Raw genomic sequence first — 22,811 nt, 5'->3', positions numbered from 1 at the left:
GCTGTGAGGGACTACCAGTGATGCGTGGGTCAGCAGTTTGTTCACCAGCACCCACCCGAAATTGCTAGTAACCCATCCGCAACCGCCTGACTATATGTGATAAAGTGAAAATCTGAGGCCCACACTCAATCCTAATGCGAGGAACTATTTTTTGACTGGCCTTTTTGAATAGGCCTATGTTTCTGCTTGTAATTTCAGACATTTTGGTAGGCTATTTGTTAGTCAACTTGTCTATAATTAAATACATGCAGCTTCTCTTCTGTCAGTAGTTGTTGCCCTAGAAGACTAAATAAACCCTTGCTCACCAGAATAATGTCATAAATCGATAGAATGAAGGCTTCAATCTAGTTGACATGGGTAAAGTTGCTTCTCTTGCAAAGCAAAGACATTTAGGGACCGGGGGAAAAAATGCAATAACTCCAGTTTAAGGAAATTAAAAACTGTTATAAAGACCCAACATATATTTTTTAATAAGATTTCAGTTCAGCTTTCAGTTCACATATTTTATGTGGTTTAAATACTATCCGCTTTTATGATGCTGAATAAAATAGCACCTTTACACACGGTCCCTAACCACGCATTCGTTATCTCAAGATGCTGAAAGAAATCAATGATATTTCTCCACTGCTGTTCCCCAGTCAAAATGTACATTTGCTGTATCATTTCACTGCAAGAAATGCTTAATTCTATAGGAGTGAATATTAAAGCCTTGTGAGAGGTTATAGACCTACACTCAGTGTCCAGATTTCAGTTATACTACAATTCCATTTAACCCATCTTGAACAGTACAGTTCCCTTGATATGCAATTGTGACCTCACAATCATCACACATCTTTCCCAAACATTAGACTACTGTTCTGTCCTACTGTTCTTTCACAGCATTTCTCTTATTGAATTAAACTCTGACATTGTCCCTTTGGTGTCAGAATTCTACAAAAATGATACATTTCTGGATTTTTAATGCATTGTTTTCTCTTTATTCAACCCACCCAATATTTAATGACCCTCAACCCGCCCGCCCCGCCGATATAACTACAGGGATTGCAGGTTATGAGTCAACCCACCCATCTCTACACAGTACAATAGGACAGTGTTTCCCCATCCTGGTCCTGGGGACCCAAAGGGGTGGACATTTTGTTTTTGCCCTAGCACTAACACACCTGATTCTAATCAAAGGTGTGATGATGAGTTGAATCAAGTGTTTTAGTGCTAGGGCAAAAACTAAAATGTGCACCCCGTTGGGAAACTGCATATAGGGTCAAATCATAATTTCACTATTGATTCTAGTTTGTTTGTTTGTTTGATTGTTTGACCGTAAGGTTCAATCTAAATGTAACAAGTTCAGGAAGATTGCTTCACCTCAACATGCCTTGACTTTTCACTGGCATAATGAGGGAGAGGTTTATATGGATTTTTCTTTCTGGAATGCACTGTCCCTTCCAGAAGAGCCATTTTCCAGTGTCAGTGTTCTGAGGTGATGAAGCATTCTCCTCTCACCAGACCTGGGTTCAAATACTATCTATTGAGAGAACCTGTTGCAATGGAACCAACAGAAAAGTCTCAATAGTCTAGTTGCAAACCACACCATTTGTCACTCCAGGCAGACTCAAGCAATCACTCAAAGTATTTGAAAGATTTTAAATAGCATTTGAACCCAGGTCATCTCTGTTTGTCACAGTCACAACACTCACCAGTCTGCCCTACCAAACCTGTCTACAGAGTGCAAGGGTTCTATTCTTTCTTTCATATAGTCAGTCATACACTCTACCCACAGTCTGTGGTGTGGTCTCCATGGGCAACAGATGCAAAAAGTCCCAAAAATGTTGTACATTTGGTATGGAAATTATATTTGTACATGTAAATGAATCATTGTTGGATTCCATCATGGAGAGTGAATGGGTCTTGTGACTTACAGTATATCTGGTCTGATGATGTCTCTTGGGTTTGTTTACAGGGAACCCAACTGAATGGGTTTGGAAAGACGCCTCTTTTCCTCGGGTAAGTCATGCATCATGTCATATGGATTATGAAGATAATATTAACACATCTATCTTAACCTCACAATAACATGTGTGGACACGCAATCTTCCTTTCATATAGTCAGTCATACACTCTACCCACAGTGCAGTCCACATACAGAGTGCAAGGGTTCTATTCTTTCTTTCATATAGTCAGTCATACACTCTACCCACAGTGCAGTCCACATACAGAGTGCAAGGGTTCTATTCTTTCTTTCATATAGTCAGTCATACACTCTACCCACAGTGCAGTCCATATACAGAGTGCAAGGGTTCTATTTTGGGCTGACGCTAAGGAGGCGCAAGTGTCAAATGCACGTTAATTTGCAATTTCGTCATGTAAAAACAGGTACACTGGCATTTTCCAGCCCTAAAGCCAAGTTCAGCAATTTACCTGTCTACCATCAGCTCCCTTGCACTGAAGTGGGAGGGGTTACAATTTTAGAGGTGTGTCCTTAAAAACAAGCGCAAAAGTGACCATTTTCATGCAGCGCTAATGGGAAGTTTTAAGACGCACAAAAAGCAGGTCTTAACAGTAACGCAGATGATAATGGCAGGGATTTTGAGAGTGGAAGCACAGCCTATCCAACCATGACAGAGTGGAAGCACAGCCTATCCAACCATGACACACAGAGCCCATGGAAGGAGAGATGTGCCTTTTGTGCCGGTGACTCTCGTATTTAGAAACATAAAAAAATGATTGCTTTAATTTGATTAAAAACCAAGCATAGCGTCCCCTCCCCTTAATCAACGCTGGTATACCAGCATCACATAGGTGTCTTTTTATCCTGGCTATTATCCAAAAGTAGCCTATGAATAAAGTGGTTTTAAATGGTCTACTGAGAGTGCTTTGACATTTTTGTCCCCTCGTGCTTTTTCATTATTCACAATTCACATACCTGCATTTCGCTTGTTCAGAAGGCTATCCATCCACAGTTTCAAAGAGCGCCCCCTTGTCCGATTACCAAAGACACACTCCAAACTATTTAGTCGTCCTATAATGCCATATCAACGGCAGATCTTTTTTTTTAAATCTGCCTCGCACATAGGCAACGATACGATTGACAGGAGCCTAATATTTTGCATAGACATGCGAATGTTATGTGTAAAGATATTTAGGCCTACGTGTGCAAACAGTGCCATGGAACGATATAAGCGATTTATGATGTTTCTGACCCAAAATTATTTAGAAAGTGTTTTTTGTTTAATTTGATTCTAAAACAAACATATTAAAAAGATTCACCAGGCTGTAATGTAATCAAAAATGTAATCTACGTAATCCCCAGAAGTAATTATTTAGCATGAGGGCCATAAACAATAACTAGTAATACTGCAGACTCCAAGAAAGGTTCAAATCTCCCCTTTCTGGTAAATGTAGTTATAAATTGCTGAGGTGTAGTCACTTCTCAGGACACAAAATATGATACAAATATGAAATGTGATGTATTTCCTATTCAACGAAACGGTATAGATAAAGCTTGAAATGACTTATATGCTTTCTAAATATAGTATAATCAATTTATAAACGACTAACTATAAGATTTCCTTATAACTGTAAAATACATATTTGTATATTTAATGTTAGAGAAAATGTGCATATTTTCTAAAGGTCTATCTTGATCAAAACGTCTGCCCACATCGATGTAAACGTCTCACAGCACTCTAGCTTGGCTTCCTGAACTTGTTAGGAACTCGCCTTTCATCTAATATTAACATAGTCCATTTATGACAAACAGAAAGTGTTTTTGTTTGAACTCTATTAATTGTTTGAAATTACTGGCTATAAATCGATCTCTGAATGTGCTACAGCGACAAAACTACTTCTCCCGCTGCATTACGGTGTAAGGATTCCAGGCATATGTGTTGTTAGTGGCTGTGATGTAGGGTTCAGCCAGGAGTTGGACAGTTGGAAGAACGAATGAAATGGTAGGAGGGACATCCCAGCTTCAAGTGGTGTCAGATTTCACATCCTGCTTCACACAGGCATAAGAGACATACCCCTGTGTCCATTAGAATCAATGCTACCAATCAATGCAAGCCATTTCAATCTATGGTGTCTACATATCCATTTATAAGATGTCGGTTGGAACCGGTACCAGAACCACTCAGGGCCCCAAAACAGGGGACTTTACATCTATTATAACAAATTGTTTAATTTTATACACTGTCTTTTTAGGCCTTATCAATAGCCTGGTGAATTGAATCTTGCTTATTGTCTACGTTTGGTATGTCCATGTCCAGACTGCAATTAACAGTAGGCCCCTATATCAGTAGGCCCCTATATCAGTAGGCCCCTATATCAGTGTGAATGCTACAGCCTATGTTTAACCATGTTTTTCCATATTGAAGCAATGCAACTAGAACAATGTGGACTGCAAACATGTTCAATACATTTAGCAAATATGGGGCAGGCTATTTAACAAACTAGGCTATAACAGACTAACATTCGAATTGGAGTTGATGACAACATAATACATAAAAGACCATAAATACACAACTTGAAGCAACACATATTTAGCCATGGAGCATGTTCTGATTGACCCAGCCTGTTTGTTCCACTGCCACCTACTGCGCCCATAATTCCGGTTGTGAAAATAGCAAAAGTATTTTTGACACACCCCAAAGCTGTAACGCTACCGCCAGTGCTAAGATTTACCATTGTGTTAGGTTTGTTCAAATAGGGCCCAAGTGTCATAAAATCATCACACCAGCATTAACCAGTCTCTGTCTCCTTAGGGGAGGGAACCCGTTCACCGCAGTCAAGCTACGTCCCACAGTCACCAATGACCGCTCAGGCCCAGTCATCTAAACCTCCAGACCCACCCTCCTGTCCACCTCTACACAGGAGCGGCACCTCCAGCTGGGCATCACCCCATGCTCTCCCCCCTCCTCCTCCAGGCGGATGGACCCAGGGCCGGACACTAGTGGACAGGACAACTTGACACTGTGGGCTGCTGTGCTGAAGATCCAGTAATTTCACTACTACAGATGCCATTAGAAATGACATTGTCTAATACACAGTTGCCCTACTGCTGCAAACGCTCTCCCTGAGAAGGTGGGATTTATTTATGTAAACAGATGCACATATATAGATTTTCTAGACCTATTTTTGTCGGCGATGATGAGTGGCGACATACTACATGCGTTCTCGCTGGGCGTGTGCGAAAAGGAGTCGAGGAAAGCCTGAGATTGGGCCGTTGAAATATCAGAATGTATTTATGACAATTTTCTTTTGCTTGTTCAATCACTCGTCAAAGATTTTTCGTTGCCATAGGGCAGTAGATAAATGAATGTATGCAATACGGGCCCTATGCATCACAATTTACGGAGGTCCTTATGGTAGTGTTGCTCTTGTTATTGTTGACGTATCTCCAATATGATATGTAAAATTACATTGTTGCTATCATTACTAAAGACCAACAGCTGGCGACTGTAACTATACTCATTCAAGGGAAGCGCACACATCGTTTCTTCCCCTCAACTCCTTCCAAGAAGTGTACAACGAATTTGATTGGTTGAGTGTGTCATTGTCATCTTGCTGATTGGTTTTACAGTTAAGTGTTCATACAGTGCTGCTGTTACTAGTGGAAGATGTGAGACCTGTTTACCTTAACTCTATATACCAACAGTAATCATTCTGTGAAACGTCTCTCACCTGTCTCTGTTATTCAAGTAGCCCGGGTCATGTTCATTAGGCACCAAACGGAAGAAAGCAGACTGAAACCTTTGAGGAAATGTTTCTTATTGTTTGATAAGAAATGTTCAACTGTTTTAAAAAGTTTTCCATTACGTTTCCTAATGAATATGAGCCAGTAGTGCTGTGGACATACATTTTTAAAAGGATATGCTTAAATGGAACTCATAACTTCCCATAGAACGTGCAGCCATTTTGCAGTTATCTTCATGCTTCATTGAAGGCATCTTCAACCTAGTGGCTAATTTTATAATTTTTCTTTGGTCTGCCTTGCCTACTCCCTGAGTTTGGAACGTTGCTGTATGAAAATAAACAAATATACACTGAACAAACATGTAAACGCAGCATGTAAAGTGTTGGTCCCATGTTTCATGAGCTGAAATAAAAGATGCTGGAAATGTTCCATACACATAAAAAACATACTTCTCTCAAATGTTGTGGAGAAATAAATGTACATCCCTGTTAGTGAGCATTTCTCTTTTGCCAAAATAATCCATTCACCTGACAGGTGTGGCATATCAAGAAGTTGATTTAACAGCATGATCATTACAAAGGTGCACCTTGTGCTGGGCACAATAAAAGACCACTTTAAAATGTGGAGTTTTGCCACACAACACAATGCTACAGATGTCTCAAGTTTTGAGGGAGCATGCAATTGGCATGCTGACTGCAGGAATGTCCACCAGAACTATTTCCAGATAAAATCATGTCAATTTCTCTACCATAAGCCACCTCCAACATAAGTTTTGAGAATTTGGCAGTACGCCCAACCAGCCTCACAACCGCAGACCACGTGTAAAGGCATCGTGTAGGCGAGTGGTTTGCTGATGTCAACGTTGTGAATAGAGTGCCCCATGGTGGCGGTGGGGTTATGATTTGGGCAGGCATAAGCTACGGACAATGAACACAATTACATTTTATCGATGGCAATTGTAATGCACAGAGATATCGTGATGAAATCCCGAAGCCCATTGTGCCATTCATCCGCCGCCATCACCTCATGTTTCAGCATAATGCACAGCCCCATGTTGCAAGGATCTCTATACAATTCCTGGAAGATGAAAATGTCCCAGTTCTTCCATGGCCTGCATACTCACCAGACATGTCACACACTGAGCATGTTTAGAACGCGCTGGATCGACATGTACGACAGTGTGTTCCAGTTCCCGCCAGTATCCAGCCACTGAAGAGGAGTGGGACAACATTCCACAGGCCACAATCAACAGCCTGATCAACTCTGTGAAGGAGATGTGTCGTGCTGCATGAGGCAAATGCTAGTCACACCAGATACTGACTGGTTTTCTGATCCATGCCCCTACCTTTTTAAAAGTATCTGTGACCAACAGATGCATATCTGTATTCCCAGTCATGTGAAATCCATAGATTAGGGCCTAAAGAATGTATTTAAATTGACTGATTTCCTCATATGAACTGCAACTCAGTAAAATCTTAGAAATTGTTGCATGTTGCATTTATATTTTTGTCCAGTATATTTTATTGCTTGTCTTCTCGTTATTTCAACTCTTTGTCATGATAAATTGGTGAATTATAAATGTTATAACCAATAATATATAACATAGTTACTTTATGACTAGAAAGGCCGGGTTTCAATCCAAGACACACTGTTAATACACCTTTTAAAGGCAATTTCCCTGATGTTCGCAGAGATCACATTCATGTTCAACTCTGGATGTCGGCTGATTCTAAAAATTAACTGGTTGAAAAAGTGAATCCGGTTAGTTACAACTGGGGTCGAATTGAACAGAAACAGGGTTGTCTTCTACAAAGTGATGGGGCACTGATCTAGAATCAGTTGAGCTTTTTAGACCATAATTAATATGATTATATGGAAAGAGGGACCTGATCCTAGATCAGCACTCCTACTTTGAGACGCTTTATGAATACGGGCCAGGAAAAGTTTTAAAAGATCAGCCGAGACATGTACTGCACTCATGTTTCTTTATTTACAATAACTCTTTTATAAAAAATAAGGACCTCAATCATGATGGAGTGCGTAGTGTTTCAAAGCAGATCCATGTAAAATACACCCCCCATATATGACCCCATTTTATTACATGACATGGACAGTAACAATACACTACTGGTGGTAGTGGGTACATAGAGACATTCTTGGTTGATTGTCTATTGTTGGGAGGATCGCAGGAGGCTGAGTTATCACTGAGAATAATACTAAGATGGCTACACATTATCCAGAGATTACACACGTCAACCTGCTTGTATTATGCAAAAACTCGCTGCATGCTTTTCCTCCCTCGGCTGAGTCTGCTTGGTTGTAGGTCAAAGACGTGGTGCCCGACTTGACCTGGGTGAACTCCTGCAGAGCCTGTGTAGGGCGCTTCACCCCATGTCGGAATTTCCACACTACTTAGAATGCATGCCCAATAAAAATGTACGTTCTAAGTGGTATGCTATAGTGACATTAAAGGATATTGGAACAGAGACCCCTGTTCATTAGGCAGCAAACGGTAGAAAATGGACTGAAACAGGGAGAGACTACCTGGTCTTGTCCAATAAGAAACGCTGAGGTCTGCAGACCTATATAAAAGCAATCAAATCAGAATCATACCCGTGAAAATATGACATGGCCCCAGAATAAAAAGAAACCAGAACAGACAACAGCTCAATGACAAATGTTCAATGTCTCGGTTAGGGACAGTTGATGTCTCAGTGTTACGTTTAAAACCCTCCCCCAGCCAGAGTCAAGCTGGGGAAAGATATTCTCTGCGACACTGGCCCAGACTGAGTGGGGGCAGCATTCTCAAAGGCTTCAAAACAGAGGTTCAAAAGGGTTGCTTAAAGCGGCTCTCGCTCGATGGGTCATTTCCTTATAGTCATATACCTGTACAGTGACGAACCACTTCCCAACGTAATGAGTCTTCTTTAAAAAATACATTCATCCTAAAATTGTGACTACATGAAACAGAAGGCGCTTCAGGAGTGGCAGAACTGAACAATTCCCAGTTGTGGCGCAATTGGAATTTAACATTGAGCACAAAATCTACTTGTGCCTCCGTTTGATTGAACATGACAAAACAAAGGAATTCTATCAAGTAAATGATTTGTTATTGATCCATGTCTTGAGCCACATAATGATCGCAATCCCTTTCTGGGCCTATATCACAAAGAGCATCAGAGTAGGATTGCCAATCTAGGATCAGTTTGGCTTTTAAATCATAATGCACAAGGTTTATAATGACAGGGAGGACCTGATCCTAGATCTCCTAGCACTCCTACTCGGATGCACTTTTTGAATATGCGCCCTGGGGCCGTATCCACAAAGCATCTCAGAGTAAAACATTTGGTGGTAAGTGCTGAGATGACATTTTACTCCTACTCTTAAGGGTACAAATAAAAGCTATGCTGGAAGCTTCTTTAGCCATAACAGTCCCCCACCTAGTCAAGAGATATTTAGGAGACCTCATGAGCTGTCCTAACCAGTGAAGAGTTACCAACAGGTGTCTTGGTAATAGAAAAAGGCAGTGGTTCCTGCGCCATAGACAGGCAGTTGCTTTGGAGTTGAAAGAATGTTTGATATTTCTATACGATCAACCCATAATAATGTACACCTTGTACCTTCATTCACATGACAGCCTGTGCCTAAATACTTACAACCACTGGGCTAATAAACAACCACACAGTTCTCTTTCAACTATTTCATGAACCTACATCATGTCATTTAAAGTTATCCCTTTGGAGCGCAATACCACGTTAAAAAAAGGCCGTGGCCGTGCCTATGGGTTGGGCAACAAAGCATCTACAGCCTATATTAACTGATTTTGTTCGGTAAAATTAGACCTTTTTTAAATGCTTTATGCAACATTATCGGCAAGTAACTCGATGCCTAGTGTGCCAAAGCTATTTAGATCTGTTGAACAGAAGTGTGCTGATATAACGTTCATATTTTAACTGTCAAACTGTATGATTCAGTGCAATATGGCATTCACATTATTCTAAACATATGCAAACCTACATATTAGGCTAAATGAAAAGTAGACAAAGTCATGGTGTCAGGCAGAAGATAAACGTTTTACCATTGCAACATTCACCGCCGTTGTCTGAAGCGTGCTATACAGCTGTCAGTGCCTCGTCGGGATTGGTTATTCCTCATCATTTGCAACAATGTCAATGAGCATCATCACTATCCTTCTTTTGCGGTACCTCAAACTGTCGTGATTACCAACAGAGAAACTTTTAGGAGTTGATTTTTCTCCTGGCTCAGAGTTTGTCTGAGCAGTAACTTATCATCATAAAACCTACTCTGAGCTGGGAGCTTGTTTTGTCTTAAACCAGGATCCTAGGATCTTTTCTGATCCGCTTTGTGGAATATGGCCCCTGTCTGTTTTCTGCTCTATAGCGTAATAAAGGCACCAGCAGTAGATAGACAAAGATCAGGCTTCTTCACTAGATAATACTACCAAAGTATATTCTACCATGTGCAAATGTAGGTTTTCACATGCACCTCTATCATATCATCAGAATGAATGGCTGGCTATAAGTTCATTGTGGCGACTACTTAATCGTTGTATAGAAAATACCTGGCATCCTCAGTGTGTAATAATTATAAACAACAAAGTTATAAGATCCAGCTGGGCTGTGAGAGGACGAGCTACAGGTTGGTCCTTCTACCCGAAGGTGGCGCCACAGTTGGGACATCTCCTCTGGCGCAGTGCCAGGCAGAAGAGGATCCCCAGGGGGAAGAAGAAGACGGCACACATGATCCCCAGACAGGTGAAGTCATCCTCCAGCACGCCCACTCTGACAAAAGATGAAGACACACATTAAAGAGACAGAACGTTGGACTCTGGTGATGCTCTCCAGCAAAAAAAGGGGCCACCTGAGCAAAACCATGTTTGCCTATAAGTAAGGATGTGTGGTTTATGAGATAAGAAGTTATTTAAAAATTATCATATATGTAACAATATTCAAGCAAAATAAATGTAACTCATTAATTAGCAACTAAATTCCCCATACACCCCAGAAAGCATTTTTTAGGACTGAGAAAGCTCTTGTCAATGCATCCACCTCCCAAAAACCAAGAGCAGGGAAAGGAGCACCTATTGGTGTAGAGATTGAACCATTCTGTTGTTGTTGTGTCAAGTCGCCACAGGGCAAATAACTAATAATGAGAGAGAATAATAAGTAGCTTATACTTTCTAGCAGTCATTGTGACTCTGGGCTTTCTAGGTTCCCATGGTAACCGTGTTGGAGATGCAGTGCTATTAGATGTATGAGCCGTGATCATAATCACAACACTGTTATGTGGTCTGAAGGCACATTGTGGTTTCACTGCGTGACCTGGGGAATCACATGGAGAGAGTTAACTGTGGGTTCCCCTGACCAGAGTGGCTACTAGAAGGAACAGAGCTGCAGGGCTTAACAGCTAGCAGGAACTACTGTCTGGTCTTATGACTCCACATGTTGGCTGACTAGCATCACGTCCAAAGCATCCGTCAACTCCCCTTAGATGAAATCTACATTGTATAGACCCAAATATGTGTAGATGTTGAGCTGTAGTGATTACACTATACACCTCCTAGCCCATCACAATCACATCATGGTGGGTTAAAATCAGAAGGGCTTCTTGTGACAGACATAAACACTGTATTTCAATAAGCGTTGTGACTAGAGGGAGTGCAGCAACCAGAAGTTACTTTTTACAGCAGGTTAGGAGAGCATTTTAGCTAGCCCTAACCCTTTCCCTAACCTTAACTTAAGTCTCCTAACCTGCTACGAAAAAAGGTAACTTCCAGTTGTAGCTGTACTTCCTCTAGTTAGAACCTTTTCTAAAAGAAATGGTGGACAGCAAAAACATGTGAGCAACAACAGGTGGAGCGCAAATGTAGTGTGGACTTTGACGTTTTGCCTGCTGTGTGTGTGTGTGTGTGTGTGTGTGTGTGTGTGTGTGTGTGTGTGTGTGTGTGTGTGTGTGTGTGTGTGTGTGGCCTGCCTGCCTGCCTGCACCTCCCCTGCGCCATGTACATGTCATGGGTGTGTTTACACGGCCACTGCTTATCAGCTGAGTATCAGAGTGTGCCAAGGCCACAAACTGGACTAGAACCCTTTAGTGAACCTGGCAATGCAAATAGTGGTGACAAACTAAAACAAGCCATCTCCCTCTACTGTCAATCTAGTAGTGACAAACTAAAACAAGCTGTCTCCCTCTACTGTCAATCTAGTGGTGACAAACTAAAACAAGCTGTCTTCCTCTACTGTCAATCTAGTGGTGACAAACTAAAACAAGCTGTCTCCCTCTACTCTCAATTTAGTGGTGACAAACTAAAACAAGCCGTCTCCCTCTACTGTCAATCTAGTGGTGACAAACTAAAACAAGCTGTCTCCCTCTACTGTCAATCTAACACTCCTAGAAATCAGGCTCTATTATTAGGCCTCAGAAGTGAAAACAAAAGTCTATATTTACACCAAACACTGGTGTAAAGTCTCATTGGAAACGTGCCATTAGTGTATTCTATCATCAATTAGACTATTATGTTCATTTTAAAAACACTAAATGTGATTATTTTACCTTCAAAATCAACACAAGACAGACACTACAGCTGCTGTGTCATGTTCATTAGGCACCAAACGGAATAAAACAGACAAACAGGAACGGACTACCTTGACTTGTCCAATAAGAAACACTCCTTTTCCATTGCAAAACATTTAAATGTTTATTAGGACAAACGTTTTCCATTGTATGACCTACAGAACACGACCCTGACCATTTTTCATACAAGACCACGTTGACTCATGATAACTTTTGACCTTCAAGAGCATCATACATAATGTACAGTCAATCAACTTCCTCTCTCCTGTCACACGTCTGTGTTCCAAGCAGCGGACACTGAGGATGTTGCATCAGACAAATTGAAACCACTGAGGTCACTCTCGAAATGAAGCTTTCCCCTACAGCAGCAGCTTTAGCGTGTACTAGGCCTGCCTGCCTGCCTGGCCACAGTGCAGCGTGTGTGTAATACTGTTATCGTGACGCTCACATGTAGCTATGCTGTGGAACACCTTTAGACACAGATGGAGCAGAAGACACCCGTCATTTGACACATGGAAACCACGTGTTCACCACAGGAACACTATTGATTGACACTGAAAAGGCTTTCCCTGACGGCAGATTAGCCTACTGACTCGTCTTGGTTCGGCAGACCCCTACACCTTCTCCCAAATCAAATCAAATTGTATTTGTCAAATGCACCGACTACAAATCTGGTTCCCTTTCAACTGCGGTTCATCTCAAGGTTTCAAACAATGCTCTTCTTTCTAAATCACCGTAGTTACGCGCTTGTTATAGTATTACTCCCCCTGTGGCTTTCAGAGAGTTCAGCTCTGTGCCAACAACAGCTTAATGGAACATTTCAACACTTTGCAAACTCATTCGTCATCTCCAGCATCACCCCAATGTCAACATATGTGAAAACAGCAGCTTTCTATGTTTTTCCCCTCACAAAGATAGACCATAACATGACCTGGTGACATCATATGCTGTGCATCCTGTGATGTCAATCAACTCGTCCTAATATTTATATATTTCTTAATTACATTATTTTACTTTGAGATGTGTGTAATGTTGTGAATTGTTAGCTACTACTGCATTGTTGTAGCTAGGAACGCAAGCATTTCGCTACACCCACAATAACATATGTTAAATATGTGTATGTGACCAATAAAATTTGATTTGAACTGAGCAGTCAAAGGTTACTTTACTAAAATATAATAAAACAATAAGACTGAATTGAAGGCTGCCAGAAATCCTGACAGTTCCCCCCTCCATAGATACAATACTGTTGTACTGAATTCTGTGCCCCCTTCAAACATACAGTATGCTTCCCCACTATGCGTGTGTTGTTTGGGGCTGGTGTCTCACCTGCAGGCTGGGCAGCCCCCCACCACCACCACGGAGGGCTGGATGATGGTGTATGTGCCAGGGTAGGGCTGCTGGGCTATGGCTGGGCCCATCTGTGCACTGGTGCCTTCTTGGAACCCTGTGGTAGGACAAGGGGAGAGGAGTTTGAGGTTGAATTAGGTTAGATCTGAACTACAAGGGGAAGTCATGAGTCAGTTTCCGTTTCAGTCAGTCAAGAGAGGTAAGGGAATATACAGTATTTGTCACTAGTAAAATAACGAACCCAGTACCCTGTAGAGCATAGACTACTCTAATACACACTTGTACATGTGTGAAATATGACAAATATAAGCATCCACTCAAATTTGTATTGGTATTACAGTCTACAGTGTGTAGGCTACTCTATAAATATCAGCAAGTTCATACAACCTAAAATAAAAAAAGTCACGTTATGGCTGTTCCAGCATTTGCACATCGGCGCGTAACGACGTCATACTTCAGGAGCTAGCTTTGGACGTTAGGTAACAACCCTACAATGTGATCTACTTGCCTGGGCCAGTGGGGTACTGATATGGCGGCGGCTGTTGAAAGCCCGGGGGTGCAGGGGTTGGGGCGGGGATAGCTCCATAATTGTGCTGCTGGCCATATTCATACGCCCCCGGGACGACGTTAGCATAAGCGGGAGGACGGTCTTGGAGAAGAGGTTTGCTGTCCATATCTGTTGCGTCCTCAAGTTATCTTTCTCTTTCTTTGCCTTGGCTGGCCTTCTTATTCCCACACAAATTTGATTTACTTAATCGGTGTTGCCTCGAGTCATACGACTTTCGCAGGCACGGATGGGTAGAAAAAAACTAAGAAAATACGACGCGAAAAAATTGAAGTTATCGCCTCTCTCCATGTGCCAACTTTGTCCCTGACTGTACCACCCGAAACACTCACGGACTGTTCAGTCTAAAGGGAGGATGCTTATTTTTAAAAAAGAGGGAAATTTCTAAAATATCGCCATCTTATCACCTCATTATGTCATTTTTTGTCAAAAGAACCTCTCCAATCACTCTAGAGCACACAAAAAAACAGTTGTAAACTCGAAACTCGTTTTCCCTTTCTGTCTGGATTGTCACAAGACTCAAATCATGTGATGCGCTCCGGAACGCCTATGTGCGGAGAAAGGGGGCGCGTTCGAGCGGATCACATTTGTCAAGTCGGTGACCAAAGTCTGTTGCATTCTGGGTATACACATTGTCTGACTTGTGCCTATGAAGTTTTGACTGCAAGTTTTTGCAGTTGTTCTTAACCAACTTCATCCTGCAACCATCGCCTGCATAGGTCAACCAACCATTTGGATGTTGTTTTCTTTACCCATGCAAACGTGTTCAAAGACATGACTGAAACAGGAACTTATTTAACAAGTTGTGTGTACAGGTGATATACCATAAAACTTCAATTAATAGCCCGGGTGTTTATTTGCTTAAATTACTGAACACAACAGGGGCTTATTTGAGCCAGGCACACTGCTTTTGCATATTTGCATAGTTAATTGTTTAATTCCAGCATTCACTTCCAGCATTTTAATCAATCTTAATATCCTATGTTATAATTGACACACTTTGTCACGTTTCTTTTGTCTTAAATTGCCTCTATTTAAAAAATAAAATTAAAAAACATTTCCTTGACAGAATAATTATCATCTTTGACTGTGCATTTTCGTCAGTTCTTACTTTCGCCACAAGGCGAAAGTCCTTACTGATTTAGTTAATGTAATTAATTTAGTTAATGTAACAAATCAAACATCACACCTCAAAAAATGAATGGTAAACTAGTAAGCAATTAATTTAGACCTGGTATTTATTTGCTCTAATGTGTTAAGTTGCCCTGCTGGCTATTAAAAGGGACAGGTACTATTTGAGGCTGTGTGTAATTTAGGTTTTACAGTATACAAATAAATGTGATATTTGAGGTTCTCTCTCACTAATTGACTGTACAATATACACACATAATATTATATTATGGTTTCAGTTGATGAGTGTGTGCTATGGGGGTTAGATACATGTTTATTTCAACATTATAAAGAAAACCTTTTTTAAATAATGGCAACATTGCCATGTTGATCTGAGCCTTGCTGTTGGAAAACCACATTAGTGTCCAACTTTCGGCTTTCGCAGATGCACTTCCCCAGACTTCACTCCTCGACTTTCGTCTATAGTCGGTTGACTGAGCCCAGTGGTCACCAACCAGTCGATCGCGATCGACTTGTCGATCTCCAAGGCATTTTTAGTCGATCGACAAACATTTCTGTAAAAAACCCAACGATAAAGCCTTGTGATCCTATTTTCTTTTATTAGTCACGGGCTGTTAGTGGTAGGTGCAACCAATTCAGCTGCCCTGCGCGCCGGGTAGGCAAACTGTTGCCATTTCATGTGTCTGAAGGTACAAACTCTGCCTTCCCGGTGGGCCTGGAGAGGAAATCAAGTGCACTATACCACCGCTGGCCAATCAGATTGCTCAGATGACCGAGTCTGCACAGTAATTTAGGAGGCATTAATTAAAGAAAGCTACGGCAAAATTGATACTGTGAGATTTCAAAACGTTTCAAATTATGACTATAGAGAGACTGTCAACGAATACAGCAAAGAGCTGCTGTTTTTATGAGTGAGTTTAAGTTCTTACTCAGCACTGGCAACACTTTGTATTCAACACTTTTATAACCCATAAAATGCGCGTTCTTCCTATTTCCACTCTGCGCTACAACAAGCAGTGCAGCAGTAATGAGTGAGTGGGAAAGTGTATCTATAGGCTTGGGTGGAATATTTCACTTTCTCTGTTCATAGGAGTAACAACATGAATTTGTGCATGAGGCAGAAATATTGTGGTGCGATTCGAGTTTCGCCATCAGCTGGAAAACAGTGTCTCTTTTTGGTCAGTGGAGGAAAGGGAGAGCCGAGGGGTGTTGAGAGACGGACCCTCAGTCTGCTGCTCTCTCCCTCCGCGGAGACTGACCCTCAGTCTGCTGCTCTCTCCCTCTGCTGAGACTGTCCCTCAGTCTGCTGCTCTCTCCCTCCGCTGAGACGGACCCTCAGTCTGCTGCTCTCTCCCTCTGCTGAGACTGTCCCTCAGTCTGCTGCTCTCTCCCTCCGCTGAGACGGACCCTCAGTCTGCTGCTCTCTCCCTCCGCGGAGACTGACCATCAGATGCAGGCACCATCAGCCCAGTAAAATAAAAAGCAAATTGTTTAAATGCATGCTCACTCAGCTGTGCCTCACAAGTAATACAACAATGGATCTATTACCGGTGTGATCATATACACTACCTCACATTTTGAAATATATATATATTTTTTAAATGTCCAGAACAACAATGCATTGGCAGGTAAATTCAAGCAAAGCCAGTGTGCGGTGATAATGTATTGGTCCTATAGCCTACCGCACAGCCTCATTGCTACAGTACTGTTTTTAATTGGTTAATGTTGCATAGGCTTACATTTTTTAAGTCATGTTAATAAACAATCAGAGCGGTAGATCTCGGCATGCATTTTGACTCAGAAGGTGATCTTGACTTAGAAAAGGTTGACCACTGCCTTAGCCTTACCACTCAAACGCACCCAGCGCTTCTTAAAGTGGCAATCCATCAAAATATAAACCTCCAGCGCTGTGCTGTAGCAAGAACTTCGCTCTAATTGTATTGGAAAATGTATGCAAATTAGGCTATTATTCAAACTTTGTACTAAATTAGACCCACACAACAATATTGGTTTATCTCACCTAAATCTACTTCTGCACAACAATTATTACATGCGGTATGACCAAATGTAATGTTAGGCATACAGCTCATATTATAATGCTTATGATATTTATACATAATAGGCATGCCCTATATGAATTAATTGCATGCAGAATGGCAACACTAGGCCTATATCAAGGCTATATAGCCTTCAAACTCAACTCTGGACCTCGACGCCAGTTCCACTGCCATTTTCTTGTGTTGTCACAATTCCTATTAAGATATTGATATAGCCTCCCAATTTGATAAAGAGTGTAGCCTAAAACAAAATAACTATCATGTCACTGTAGTTGCTCACTAACAATAACAAATATTGGCCCATGGTCTATTGGAAGGCATTGGGCATGCAAATATCGTGATTATGATAAATAATTATTGAGTCAACTAAAACCTACCTACTGTTTAATTATTTACAACTAACTTGTGCGGAATCAATAATTAAGATACCGGTAGTAGGTGATATGTGCGCGTCTCACTTCTCCGTCAAACAGCTGTGGCCGTCGGAAAAATATACAAGCCCACGCAGTTTGTCCAATCAAAAGACGAGATTCGGGACACCTGCAGAATGTTAGCCAATCCGAGTAACAGTTCCTCCATTTCCTGTTGTGGATTTGGAACGAGACATACCTTCAGAATGGGAATAAAAAGCGGATAGAATAGAATAATCGGGTGGATGATTTGTCCCACTAAATGCAGCTAAACCTACAAGAACGGGGAAAGAGAGTAAGTGGGGCATTTGAACCTTATATTGCTGTTGTAACGGAATATTGGATGATATGTTCGGGGACAGGACGAAAGTGGAGTCTATCAGTCAGTGACACTTTGCAGGCAGGACTAGATGCATTGAAGTGTCATGTTTTGCTGTTTGTCATCACCTCAAACCACAGTCAGTTGCCCGAAATATTCCTATTTCAATTTTCCTATTAATATTGAATTTCTTTCCAGGCTGGGTGCATCAACATGCATGGCAGGTGTCCGGTTTTAACGCACCTGGGTGTCTGATATCATGACGCGTCTTATCAGTACCATTGACAACCGTTGATCGGTTTTCGTTATTCAGGTGCAAGCAGCTCCTTACTCCGTTATTCCTCGGTGCATTGGCTATGAAATCTACATAACCAGGCTACTCTAAACTGTTTAAGCAGCCTGCCCACACTGTTGACAGCATATAATTGGGACCGATGACACATCCAATTTTCCCATTCCAGTATTTATAGTGTTAGTGTTCCCACACGGCCGTATCTCCACGTTGCAGCACGTGTTTACGGAGATGAAGGCGACCACCTGTGGTAATTAGCTGTGTAGATGCTCCAAACACCTGTGTGTAGGCCCAACGGAAGAAGGCCGCGAGAAACGTGTTATAACTGAACAATACTAGAGGCTTCAACTGTGATAAAGCCGTTTAAAACAATGTACAGTAAGTGTATTTCGCATTTCTAAAATGTATTTTTGATATTAAAGTAAATGGCTTTGTTTCTAGAACCGTATCACAATTGAGAATCGATTCACATGCTGCCAGAGCCAGTCTACCTCCTGATAATAACAAGGTACTTGGACCTTAAGGAGTAACGGTAGCTCGCCTACACTCCTTAAGAGCACATTCTTGGGCTAGTAGGTAGCATACTGGAAAGAAAAAGCTGACTGTGTAGAAAACAAATCTGCTGACCGCTAAGCCAAAGATTTGTATAACTAACTCAAGATAGACTAGACTGTCGTTTCCAATGGGAGCAAATTAATCATAGTGGGCAGAGCCAAGCACGACTAGCGAGATCCTATTTGCGTTTTCTAGCATGTATTTGCATCTTTCCGTTAGGGAACGCCTACTATGTGAAGTGCAAGTGTGCATAACTCTACAAAACTTAGTTCACTCTGTTCTTAACAGATTTTTAGTTTTGTGAACAGAACTGTATTCCGATCAAATGTTTAATCAATGAGAGTTAGCAGAACGCTGGCCAAAATCCGTTTCCCTCCATCTTCTCCCACTGCCTTGGCTTCCTCACGTCACCACATTTGGTGGTGAGTGGAAACGCTAACATCAATGCTTCAGATTTATACAACCGGTGAAACATCTGGCTCATTATTCTAACTGTGGCTAATCTAATCAGTCCATTAAGAGTCTAGACAACGCTCAGCACAGAGCATTGTTGTGTTACGGTAATGGCCGGGCCAGTGTGGTGAGAGGATTATAAACTGCCCGTGTTTATCATCAGGCCCCATCATGTCCAGCTCGCTCCTATGGGCAGTGGACGTATACGGGAAGGTGTACAGCCTATCCACCACCGGAGGGCGCTGGGAGCGTGACGAGGACACCCTCCTGGAGCTAAAGCGCGTTACCGTGGACAGAGGTGCAGCTGGGGAATTGGCTGTGACCACCATGTTTACCTCAATATCGACCCTGGGGAGGTGCCAATTCGCTATCGAGAGGAGACCTATGAGAACCAGGTATTGTGATAATTCCATGTCACCTCTGCTAACATTTACTTATTTAAAATGTGTGTGTGCGTGCCTGCTATGCACGTGCTTGCTTAGTGTCTGCGTGCTCAATTGTACTTTACAAAACTGTTTGTGTGGTTTCAGAGGTGGAACCCAGTGGACGGCTTCACTGACGTGCTGCTGCCCACTGACCGTTGGGCCTGGAGTGACCTCACAGGGGGGACCGCCCAGCCACTGCACAGCTTCCTGTTGCCCTCAAACAGCTGGAGTGGGAGGGGGACTGGTACGTTGACCAGGTCTGCGCTGGAGGAGACCCCACTGAAACTGGGGTGAGAGACTGGAAGTTGGAACGCGAACTATTGCACAACAAGTCTGGGGTAGCAGGCTTTGAGGTGCTCAATAACACTATGGAGTGCATCTCAAACGATACCATTCCCTAGTGCACTACTTTTGATCAGAGCCCTATAGCTCCTACTCAAAAGTAGTGCACTCTAAAGCCTTGGATTCATTAAAACACACTGCTGTTGATTGGACGGGCCAACTGCTGACCTCTGAACTCTTTGACTTGTCAGCTTAATTGTGTGTGCGTGCATCTGTGTGTTTAGGGCTGGGAGTAGCAGTGGACTTTCCTGCTAACTTCTCCGAGAGAAGAAGTGGAATCATGTGTTTGTCGCAGGCGATGGATTAGAGACAGGATATACAAAGCCAGAGGCTCTTGGACCAAGGTACAGTATGTTGGCCCACAACATGACTTGATTTGGTCCTCTTCACCTAATTGTGAGCAAATGTCGTCCACCATTAGTTTCTGTGTGAGATCTTTTTCCGAGCCTGGTCTATTTGTCTGCCAACACACACGTGACAATGACCATAGAATTTGGGAGGACAGCACAAACCGTTCTAGGACCAGGCTAGGAGATGCCCACTGAAGGCTACATGCACTCCTGTAGTATTACAATACCTCCAGTGAATATACTCTCGTTTTAACAGTTCCTCTCCTGACTGTACCCCCTCAGATCCCCTTGGACCACCCCAAGCAGCCCCCTCTCCCCCTCAGTGACATTAGCTGTGGAGGCTGGGAGATGAGCGACCAACCCGGGCGATATCACTTCCTGTGGGGTGTGTCCCAACAGACAGGTCAGTGTGGCTGATCCACCACAGGTCTTCTGCTATGATGTTTCCTGTGCCTTAATTCACCTGCATACAAACCAATTCTTCACACACATTGACAATACCTTTCAAATGTAATGTTGCTCACCTTCATGTTTTGTACGAACTCGCACACTCAGACCTGCATATCTTAACGTGATAACCTAAAAACATAACATAATCTCAAAGTGTTGGCAACTTGGTGAGGTGTCAAATACAGCACCTAGACCATTGTGCAGTTCAAACATTTGGCCACTAGAGAGCATCATTACTCCAGCCATTGTCAATGCATTGCTTAACTTGGTCTTAGCTGTTCTTCATCTTTTACATCCAGTCTTGATCTACTATTCAAGAATCTCTCAGCATACCATCCTCTATAGGGATAATATGTGAACATATCTTCCATTTACACCACTATAAATATAATGGACTGAGGTCAACGTCACTTACATCAGTGAATGTGAGACTTTGAAAGCAGCGGTTTTCTAAGTTTGTCATATGAAGTGCTTATATGCGAATGCTTTGTGTTCCTACCTTGACTAAATGTTGTTTCAGTCATCTTTTAATTATCAAATTATAGTAAAAATCTGCGCACACAGTAACTGAACTTCATTTGCATTTCAACCAGAATGTCTTAACTCTTGTAACCCTCAAGAGTTAGATAACACAAGTCTTGAGTGGTAAGTGGACACACTCACGATAGTGTGATAACGACTAAGGCCCAGGGAAAGCTGAGTCAAGAACAGTTAGACTAACCATGGCAGTGTTGCCCCTCTCTCAGGTGTGGTTCAGGAGTGGCATCCTGCCACTGGTCCGAGGGCCAGTGTTGGGACGAGGTGGAGGCCCCCAAGGAGGTGGCCCAGATCTCTGCCGGACCAGGGGACTTGCTCTGGGCTGTACTCTGGACGGACAGCTACTGGTCCGCACGGGCATCTGCCTGGACAGCCCTACAGGTATGGAGTGATATTAGGTCACACAACCATCTTCTAGTATACTGATGATTATTTGGCTATGTGTAAGGGATCATGTAGACCATGACTTGTATGATGTACCAGAGTTGGATGTGAAGCTAGGTAAAATTTGTGCTCTTTTGGCATATTTTACGCTTTTGTCCTATACGGCAGGTTTCCTCTAAAAGAACCCTGTTAGGTCAACTTTCTTGTCCTTTTATTGATTTTACACAATGACAGTACAATAGTTTCTCTACTACCCTATCAGGTTCCTCCTGGGTGGTGGTGGATTCTCCCCCAGTAAAGGAGGGCGGAACCATCCATGTTGCTGTGGGGGTCAGCGGTGTGTGGGCCGTCACTAAGGACTACAAAGTGAGACAACATCCACCCCTTCCTGAACTTGTCTCCTAACCAGGAAGGACTCTGGGCCCTGTTGTAGTCTGTAGAGCAGTACAGTAGCCTCTCCTACAGAGCAGATCTATAAAGTGTGTGTGTGTGTGTGTGTGTGTGTGTCCAGGTGTGGTTTCGGCGGGGGGTGAACTCCCATAACCCCTGTGGCTCAGGATGGATCAGCATTGGAGGGGAGATGATGATGGTGGATGTGGACTCAATGACCAGGTGAGACAACAGGGGATTTACATACACTAGATGACTAATAGGAGTGCTGTGTTGAAGCCACTCCCCCACATTGTAAAAACTATTTTGGAAGGTATAGAAATGCATTTATTAATGTGTACATTTGTTTTTGCCACGTTATTCTATTAAAACACATTAATTCATACTTTAAAATGATATTATGCAAGCTAAACATAAAAATATATTTTAAAAAATTCCCTTAAAGTCAATTATTTTGAGATTACTGATGTTACTGTCCCACTAAAACAAAATCATTAAATGCATGTAATTTTGTCCTTAACCTT

At 42.2% G+C, this 22,811-nt stretch overlaps 3 protein-coding genes across 3 annotated transcripts in view; 2 read left to right on the top strand and 1 right to left on the bottom strand.

Moving 5' to 3' along the window:
• Positions 1 to 6,057, top strand: part of baiap2l1b (BAR/IMD domain containing adaptor protein 2 like 1b) — an 89,487-nt gene extending 83,430 nt beyond the window's left edge. Inside the window, exons 13-14 of the mRNA XM_038987815.1 lie at positions 1,955 to 1,998; positions 4,755 to 6,057. Coding sequence (XP_038843743.1) covers positions 1,955 to 1,998; positions 4,755 to 4,827 — 117 coding nt within the window. The 3' untranslated portion in view covers positions 4,828 to 6,057. The remainder of the gene's footprint in view (positions 1 to 1,954; positions 1,999 to 4,754) is intronic.
• A 1,597-nt stretch (positions 6,058 to 7,654) lies between these two features.
• Positions 7,655 to 14,744, bottom strand: bri3 (brain protein I3). The gene is made up of 3 exons (XM_038987793.1): positions 14,136 to 14,744; positions 13,607 to 13,724; positions 7,655 to 10,488 (listed from the first exon to the last, which is right to left on the bottom strand). Exons 1-3 carry the CDS (start codon positions 14,299 to 14,301, stop codon positions 10,356 to 10,358), a joined length of 417 nt encoding a protein of 138 aa, XP_038843721.1. The 5' UTR covers positions 14,302 to 14,744; the 3' UTR covers positions 7,655 to 10,355.
• Positions 14,745 to 17,977: 3,233 nt separating this feature from the next.
• tecpr1b (tectonin beta-propeller repeat containing 1b) lies at positions 17,978 to 22,513 on the top strand. Its single transcript, XM_038988724.1, is given in 11 exon segments — positions 17,978 to 18,085; positions 19,573 to 19,698; positions 19,701 to 19,804; positions 19,940 to 20,060; positions 20,063 to 20,124; positions 20,809 to 20,929; positions 21,667 to 21,742; positions 21,744 to 21,844; positions 21,847 to 21,894; positions 22,160 to 22,263; positions 22,409 to 22,513. Coding segments are annotated over 10 exon segments (960 nt in total). The 5' UTR covers positions 17,978 to 18,085; positions 19,573 to 19,580.
• Positions 22,514 to 22,811: the final 298 nt, after the last annotated feature.

Source organism: Salvelinus namaycush, chromosome 3, assembly GCF_016432855.1.
Source record: "Salvelinus namaycush isolate Seneca chromosome 3, SaNama_1.0, whole genome shotgun sequence".
NCBI lineage: Eukaryota > Metazoa > Chordata > Actinopteri > Salmoniformes > Salmonidae > Salvelinus > Salvelinus namaycush.
This window is presented reverse-complemented; position numbering and strand designations above follow the sequence as displayed.

Bases quoted from the DNA above. Each gene is read 5' to 3' on its own strand.
- bri3 (XM_038987793.1), bottom strand. From the start codon at position 14,301: ATGGACAGCAAACCTCTTCTCCAAGACCGTCCTCCCGCTTATGCTAAC. The intron at 13,725-14,135 runs GCAAGTAGATCA...GTCCTACCACAG, and splicing joins TCAGTACCCCACTGGCCCAG to GGTTCCAAGAAGGCACCAGT. The intron at 10,489-13,606 runs GTGAGACACCAG...ATCTTTTGTCAG, and splicing joins GGGGGCTGCCCAGCCTGCAG to AGTGGGCGTGCTGGAGGATG.